Here is an 8,237-nt window from a genome sequence, read left to right on the forward strand (position 1 = left end):
ACATATAAGCTTATAAGAGCATTACATTTTCAAGTTGGTGGTTTTTATTATTCGAAGTACATTATTTGGCAAGAATGTAGAATGTTCTAGGGTAAAAACACACACGCAGGCCTCAAGCTATCACCTGATTTACTGCTCTGTAGTCTGTATTATCCTTCAAGATTGACAAACACTGCTGATGGAACTGGATTGAGATGCACCTGCTCTGAACTGATGATGTTGTAGTTGAACAGACTCACTCAGGCTGTAGTTCTGTACATGCACTTCATAAAAGAATGTGTGCAAGAACTAGAAAAGTGATAAGTAGAAAGGAGGCGTGTCCTGGATGGAAGGGGGCGGAGCCATGCAGGTCGTGTCCACAGAGAGCGTGCTCCAGCAGCAGGTGAGTCTCAGGTGTGATGCCTGTAACATACGTTTCAGTCCTTTACTGAACAATTAACATCATAAAAACATAACTGAATTAGAGAAACATTTACTTACCTTGACAACTAACTGAAAGAAGTAGCCCACTAAAATGACTCAAACTAAATCAGAATAATTAAAAGCTTTTTTTTTTTATGGCTTCATCCCATTCGAGTTGTTAGGTGACAGCAGTAGAATATAACCTCTATGTTTCATTAGATCTCTGAAACTCTGATTCAGGATATCCTAGGTCTTCTCTATTTGATCTGCACTTAAAACAAATATCTTATTACGTAATATTTTGTCATAAAATATTACATAACTTAATGAATTACAATAGCTTAAAAAAAATAATCTTCTACAGTTGAAACAGCAACACATTAATCTAAAAAAATTGTAAATGTTAATGCTTTTAAAAGAAGCCTCTTACCAAGAGTGCACTTGTTGTTTATAATTGTATATGAAATAATACAAGAAATATATTGAATATAAGGAATATAGAATATAACTTATTCCTGTTTCAGCATCATTACTAGTCTTCAGTGTAAAATGTCGATTTGCTGCCTAAAAAACATTTTTTATTATAAAAACAGCTGTGCTGATTCATATTTTTGTGAAAGATTTTGACAGGATTCATAGATAAATATAAAGTTAACAACTAATAATAAAAACCTCTTGAAACTTGTCCTTTCTGTGACTTTCATATTAACTTCTTGTGTTCTTGCCTAATAAAGGTATCATAAAAATACAAATAAATTGTGACCTCCAACTGTTAAGCCTTACCGTATGCCTTTGTAACTACATGAAAAGATATATTTTAGGAATTAACCTCTTCAGCATAAACGTGTGTAATCCCTGGTCCTGTGTGATCTATCTGTCAATCAATGATTCCCGCTCTTATATGGTCACAGGAAGTACACGTGCCATTATTGATGAGCAGTGTCCTGTTTCCATCATTACACAACAAGTCGATGTAGAGCACGAGGATATAAAGAGGGACACAATAAAAATGAGCACTTTTTTTTTTTTTACAATGTTTCTTAAAGAAATATGTATAAAACAAACGTGACCCTGGACCCTAAAATAAGTCCTAAGGGTTCAAATAGAGCTGAAATAAAGCTGAACAAATCCGCTCGCCTTTGAAGTAGGGTTTGTTAGTATATGACAGTATTTGACTGAAAATCTGCCATCTGATGGTGCGAACAAATCAAAACATTAACAAATCTCCTTTAAAGTCTTCTTAATGCATATTAATTATCAAACAAGAAGTTAAGGTAGGATCTGTACAAAATGCATTCATGGAACATATTTTAATGATTTTGGGCATAAAAGAAAAAAGTTTGTCTCATGCAGTGTATTTTTGCCTATCGCTACAAACGTGCTCCAGGGTCACAGAAGGAGGTTCAGACTCACTGTGCTGCGACCATTCCTCCCAGAGATGCTGAAGTTCCTCATCGTGCTCGTGACCGTGATCTGGAGTAAAACACAAAGCGAAATTAGAGCTCGCTCCTCCCTTAAGCTTTGACCCGAGGAAGGCAGCAGAACGCACCCGCGCCTCCGCCGCCTCCGTGCTGGAAGAGGAGCTGGCGCAGCTCCCGCAGGGCTCGGGTCAGGTTCTCCAGCTGGTCGTGGAGGTGGATGTTCTCCTCGATCAGGGCGTGGATGGTGTCCTGCAGCTCAAACGCTCGACAGCACACACTCAGCAGCACGCAAACACACACGCAGCGCATCCTGAACACACACCTGACATCAGAAGCGCATCTTCACACGAACTCTTCTGAAGGTCTGACAGGACAGGGGGCTGTTCTCTGCTTCATCCTGATCGATTCAATCATTAGGTGAACTCAGGAATCAGAGCGCGCTCATAGATTATACTGAATGCAACCGGATCGACTCCACTCTGCACTCGAGAAAAAGAGCCGTGTATTATTATATGAGCCCAAAGAAGTCGCTTGTCGTGACAGAAAACTGTCGATAAATGAAGCTGAACTAAAGCCATGTGGGAAAGCGAAAACACTACTAAAACATAAAACCGGAATTCAAATTTAAACGAAAAAAATAAAAACATCACGGAAGCAAAAGACGATATGCCTGTAAATAATTCTTTAGAATCCCACAAGCAGTTACTAAAAAAGAAAAATGAACACAAATTCTACAATAATCCTAAAATAAATACTATGCTATGTTTCAAGCAGATGAGAGAAACCTGTGCATGTGAGAAGAGTTCTTTACAAACAAAAACTTTTATTCTATTGTGCACTCCAATTTTTTTTTTTTTTTTTACACTTTAAGAGTTATCCATTATTGCAAACGATATGTAAATGTTTTAAAGCATAAAACAAAAAACTGCTTTACATTTTTGCTGTCACACAATAGGACAAAACACAATTTTAATTTGTCATATATAAATAAAATATTTTAGATGTATAAAAATAAAATAAAATATTTTAGATGTATATATCTATGAGTTAAGGACACAAAGGCTTAGAATGACGTGAGTAAAGCAGCATGTTCAGTTGTGGCTGAATCAACTTTCATCTTAATGCTCTAATGGATAAAACAAAAGCATAATCAGGAATTCTGGGATACACGTACATCTATTCGCTATGTGTTCTTTTTTGCTTCTTTCCTTAAATTAAGGAATATGATCTTGCATAACCAAATTTAAATGTCAAAGAAATATGCAAAAAGCAACAAGTTCAATTCACAAAGATGTTTAATGCTTTAGAATGAAGAAATTTAAATATAGTCACCATCTAGGCTCATCCAAAACGTATTAAATGTTGCTCTGCTTTATTCACTCATGAAATGTAAAGAAGAAGAAACCGCTTGAATATGCACACTTGCTTTTGCATGTAACCATTGAGAGTAATAGAAATGAGACCTGGAGACAAACTTTGACCAAAAGAGCTTTATTAAGTCAAAAGGTTTTATATGCAACTGGTTTATGAACTCTTGGGAGCCCTGGTGCGCTTCTTCCGCACGACCACAGGCTTCTGACTCTTAAGAATGGTGCTAACGCGTCTCAGAGCGGCCTGGAAGAGAAAGAGAACAACTGCATTGACTCTACAGATCATTTTAAAGAACCTGCATGACCTCAAATCATCCGGTGACAAATCAAGAGCTATAACACTAAACCCAATGCTTAAAGCTATTTCCCATTAGCAACTAAAACAGACTTAAACACGTGTCTCAGTGGAACTCACCATGCGCAGGTCCCTCCTGTACTTGTTTTTGCGGATGATGTTCCTCACGCTAGCGAGGGTGGCGCGGGAGTTCTTGTTGATGGTGATCTTCTCGTAAGAGGTGGCAGGTTTACACTGACCTGAAACACAGGCAACCGTTTAAGACATTAGGTCTCAAGCCAGAGAATGACATGACTCTACAGTATTTGATACCAAAACAAATATGCAGCTTTACAGTATCCTAATAATCTGCAACCTGATGATGTGTAGAAGTGTAAGTCCCTGAAGCTGTAAGAGAACACTCACCTGCACGTTTCTTCAGGACGACGACTACACCCTTGCCATCGGCGGCTGGCTCCACACCAACGGTCTTGCGGTGAATGAGACCATTGAAGCGGAAAGCATTCCTGGCCTTCAGGTTATTTGGCTCCTGAAAAAAAAAAAAAAATCAGAAAAGTAAATTAAAACCTTTTTTTTCTCCAAATGTAAAGAGATGAACAGCTACAGCAATGCTCCAGTGGATCAGACATTTCTTTCTGACAGTCAAAAAAAAAAGCAAATAAGTGTACTATTGTGCAGAGTTTGGATAAAATTAGTGTTTCAGGTCAAAGTTCAGCTCTTATGACGCAAGTTAAACAAACATGTAAAATTACAGACTTAAAAATAGACTGGTCATGGCATCCATTAGAAACTGGAAAAAGTCAGGCTAGTAAACCATACTTTTATGCACATTCACAAAAGTGTGAGTTTTCCTGCCCTTTCTTTTAGCATACACACATCAGCTCATAAAGCACATCTTTAAATCTTTTGCGAGAGAAGCCCTTGAAGCAGATACAGTAGATGACATCCACGTATCTCTAGAAGGGAATGCTCTCATTTACCAAACTCATGTATGAACTAAAGCCCAAGCCCAGTGCAGCCGGCCGGAGGTGACTTACGGTGCTGTAGGTCTGCTTGTTCCTCTTGATGAGGAAACTGGAGGTGTTCCTGATGACCATCCACTGCAGGTGAGGAGATGCCATGATGACTGTCCTGCAGCAAATATCATATATAGACCATACTCAACAGACAGTTCACAACAAATGCATATCCATAAACCGCAATGGGTTTGTTATTTATTTTATTAGTTTACTTTAAGCTGAATCTCGACAGATAGACAACGTAAGTTACCCATACAGACATAGAGTATGTGCCCCTAATCCTGTCAAAACACCAAGTCAAAGAAACTCGTACAAAACCAGAGCTGGAAGTGGCAGATAAACCTACATACTAACATCAGTTATGCTTTTAGTTTTAGAGAAATCTAAAAACTTTCTCAGTCCAGACTGATTTTCAGCCCAGCTAGCGGAGTGGTGCTCGTCTCAGTGAAGGCCTCGCTAAGCAACACCGGCAACGTTTACAGTTCATTTTCACATTTTTGTTGTCACTACACCAAATATTATAGCTCATAAGCAACTTATAACATATTCGACACAAATATATACCCGTTCGATGCTGAAATGTACGTTATAAAGCGTTTAATCGAACGTTATAAAGCAACACAAGACGACCACGTTACCTTTTCAGCAGAGGAAGAGCGAGGGAAAGGAACGAGTTCCAGTTCCGCTGGAGCTTTCGTACTTTCTTACGCCTCTGTAAGAATTAGTCACTCAGTCATTTAATTCCTATTTAAGACTATTTAAAATTACGAAAATATGTTTAAGATGCCTTCTCACATTTAGTTTTTTAAATGTATTTAAAATCATTTTTAAAATATATATTGTAAACAGGACTATATGTTTCACGCACAGCGCGGAGGGAGACGAACAGCGGAGCCCTCAGTGGTGCAGTCGGTGTACGTCACGCGCTCTGTGCGCTCTACGTCACTTTCATGCGTTCTCTGACCACAACAGCATCTCGAGATGTAAATACATTATCAGGAGTCCTGTTCAGCCTCACTGAACACACACAGATCATATAAACGACAGCGGAGTGCAGACAGATGATATTATTATTCGTGTGATTAAATAATCAGTTCATTTTCGTCACCCAATGGTGCAGGGATGGAGGATGAAGAAGATCTGGAGACTCTGGGAGAGAAACTGTATGATCTGATATATCCTAAATACACTGAGATGACTCCCAAACTTACAGGTTATACAGAATCAGTTTATCTATCTATCTATCTATCTATCTATCTATCTATCTATCTATCTATCTATCTATCTATCTATCTATCTATCTATCTATCTATTTCTGTCTGTACCTGTAATCTCGTGATGGTTTGGTTGGATGATGTTTGCAGGTATGCTTTTGGAGTTGCCTGCTTCAGTTGTGTCTCAGATGTTGTATGATGAAGTTCTGCTGAATAAAGCTCTGGAAAGAGCACTGACCGCTCTCACGTCACCCGACAAAAGGTACCACAGTTTTTCTTTCTAAAATTAAACTTAAAATGCAAAATAATAGACACAGTTTTCAGATTGGAGCATGTGATTTAGTGACATGACATGACAACAGTACAGGATACTTAAAACTACATAAGGTTTGTATATAAATAACCCTTTTATGTAATCCGTGTCGTGTTCTTCTGGCCAGTGACCCCGTGTCTCACACTGATGATGCGGCGTCTGTGTCCTCCGACTCTCTGGGTGAACAGCTGTATGACCTGATCGACCTCTACAACACCGGACACACGCAGAAGATAACCGGTACGTTTACCACATGCTGCCAAAAACAAACAAAACCAAATTTAAAAAAAAGTCTTTAATGTTGCCATGACAATATTCAGGCATGTTATTGGAGCAGAAAAAGGAGGCGGTGCTTCAGCTGCTGTCGGATCACGTGCTTCTCGAGGAACGAGTCAAGATCGCCTTGAAAACCTTGCAGGAGTAGGTGCCTTCGGACTTTTCAGTAGGGTTAGGGATTCAGATGAATGCTGGAAAGATCCGACACAGCCTCTCAAAAATTCAGTGACAAAAAATACATGATTTTGACTATTTTCAGTTCTGAATAATGCACAACCCTGTTTATTAGTGTTTGGCAAACTCATATATTTATATTAGCAAGAATTAGAGCCCTGCACATTGAATAACAGTTTATTTAACTTGTCAAAATGGCTAAAGAATTCAAAACTTGAATTAAAAGGTAACTTGCAATCAGCAAAAGAGTGAAAAACGTGGAAATCAGGATTATACATAAAATAATGTCTTGAGTTATTTATACATGTGAAAATGGCTGCTTGCTATGAAATGCATCATATTTATGAGAAAGTGTGACATGCTTGAGGCAAACAGCGCCACAAAGTTAGTAGGAAACAAGTATTAGATTTCATGCAGCAGATATGATGTTGAACTGCTGTGTTTTTCTGCGGCTCAGGCCGGGTGACGAGGGGACAGACGCGAGTGACGGCTCTGACAGGGAGGAAGTGGAATCCATGGGCGAGACGCTTTTTAATATTGTGCATCAGTTAGACCCCACCCACTGCTCTGACATCACCGGTGAGTTAGTCAGCTCAGGTGAATGCAGACTTCTCGAGATTGATTACGAGCGCACTGTGTGATACCATGAGTGTGTGAACATTAGGGATGCTGCTGGAAATGGATTCAGGAATGCTGAAACAGATTCTGTCCGACCGGAGCATGCTGGAAGTCGCAGTTCAGAGAGCAAAAAGTGCACTGGTACCAAACACACACTCCCAAAGCTTTATTGTAATTTGTGTATTTGCTGACAAACTATGCATTTAATCTAATATTCCTCACTTTTAGCTACAGAAGAGCAGCAAACAGCACTTTTAAGTGAATATTTTCCTCTGTGTCCACAGGAGGGCGCTCTGAGCCCAACACACTCAGAATGAGGCTTGAATTTCTGCAGACCACGTGACTGTAAGAAACCCTGTACTTGGGACTTTTAGGCCTGAACTGCTGTGTATAATTCAAGACATTGTTTACATGGACTTCCTGTTTAGGATTGTTGACACTTTTATTGACATAAAGGAGAGGAAAAGACTGAAGAAATAATGTGCAATTGCAACAGGCTGGATTTGAACCTGCTTTACCTGCATGAGCACCTCGGCTGAATGCGTCTAGAGCATGTGCATTAACCTCCAGGCCCTGGCTTTTACATTCCAGATGCTGCCACACATTTACAATAATATAATTTGTCATAATCAGCTGTTTGTAAATAAAGAATGCAAAGTTTCTCTGTAGTTTTGTATGAGACTTATGTAGTCTACAAATATTACAGCCATAGAAATATATAAATGTTTTACATGTTTTTATAGCATTCTCTTTCTGTTTCTTTCTAGATATTTTAGAGGCAATACTTTTATTCTGCAAGGATGCATTAAACTGATCAAAAGTGACAGTAAAGGCAATAATAGTGTTTAAATATTTAAATGATTTTTTACTTTGTGTTCACATCATCATGTGACTAGACTGGAGTAATGATGCTGAACGTTCAGCTTTGAGCACAGGAATAATATGTTTATATATATATATATATATATATATATAATTTTATTTTATTTTATTTTTTTAATTAAATTGCAAAAATATTTTACAATAAGTTTTTACTGTATTTTTACTATATTAAATGCAGCCTTGGTGAGCCTGAGAAAATTTTGAAAAATCTCACCAACCCACAAACTTTTAAATGGTACTGTAGATACAGAAA

At 38.3% G+C, this 8,237-nt stretch overlaps 2 protein-coding genes across 3 annotated transcripts; one reads left to right on the top strand and one right to left on the bottom strand.

Annotated features, from left to right (window-relative positions):
• Nucleotides 1-3,296: 3,296 nt before the first annotated feature.
• Nucleotides 3,297-5,212, bottom strand: rpl28 (ribosomal protein L28). Its single transcript, XM_043229937.1, has 5 exons — nt 5,146-5,212; nt 4,526-4,619; nt 3,894-4,017; nt 3,609-3,727; nt 3,297-3,437 (listed from the first exon to the last, which is right to left on the bottom strand). Exons 2-5 carry the CDS (start codon nt 4,607-4,609, stop codon nt 3,348-3,350), a joined length of 417 nt encoding a protein of 138 aa, XP_043085872.1. The 5' UTR covers nt 4,610-4,619; nt 5,146-5,212; the 3' UTR covers nt 3,297-3,347.
• A 228-nt stretch (nt 5,213-5,440) lies between these two features.
• LOC122332592 (E3 ubiquitin-protein ligase hyd) lies at nt 5,441-7,838 on the top strand. 2 transcript variants are annotated; one of them, XM_043229936.1, is made up of 7 exons: nt 5,442-5,720; nt 5,872-5,983; nt 6,162-6,274; nt 6,355-6,454; nt 6,942-7,063; nt 7,149-7,243; nt 7,387-7,838. In XM_043229936.1, exons 1-7 carry the CDS (start codon nt 5,630-5,632, stop codon nt 7,417-7,419), a joined length of 666 nt encoding a protein of 221 aa, XP_043085871.1. In that variant the 5' UTR covers nt 5,442-5,629; the 3' UTR covers nt 7,420-7,838. The 2 variants fall into 2 exon arrangements, with proteins under 2 accessions (XP_043085870.1, XP_043085871.1); XM_043229935.1 differs by having other exon boundaries at nt 5,441-5,720; nt 7,149-7,838.
• The last annotated feature ends 399 nt before the right edge of the window (nt 7,839-8,237 follow it).

Source organism: Puntigrus tetrazona, unplaced genomic scaffold (assembly GCF_018831695.1).
Source record: "Puntigrus tetrazona isolate hp1 unplaced genomic scaffold, ASM1883169v1 S000000116, whole genome shotgun sequence".
Taxonomy (NCBI): Eukaryota; Metazoa; Chordata; class Actinopteri; order Cypriniformes; family Cyprinidae; genus Puntigrus; species Puntigrus tetrazona.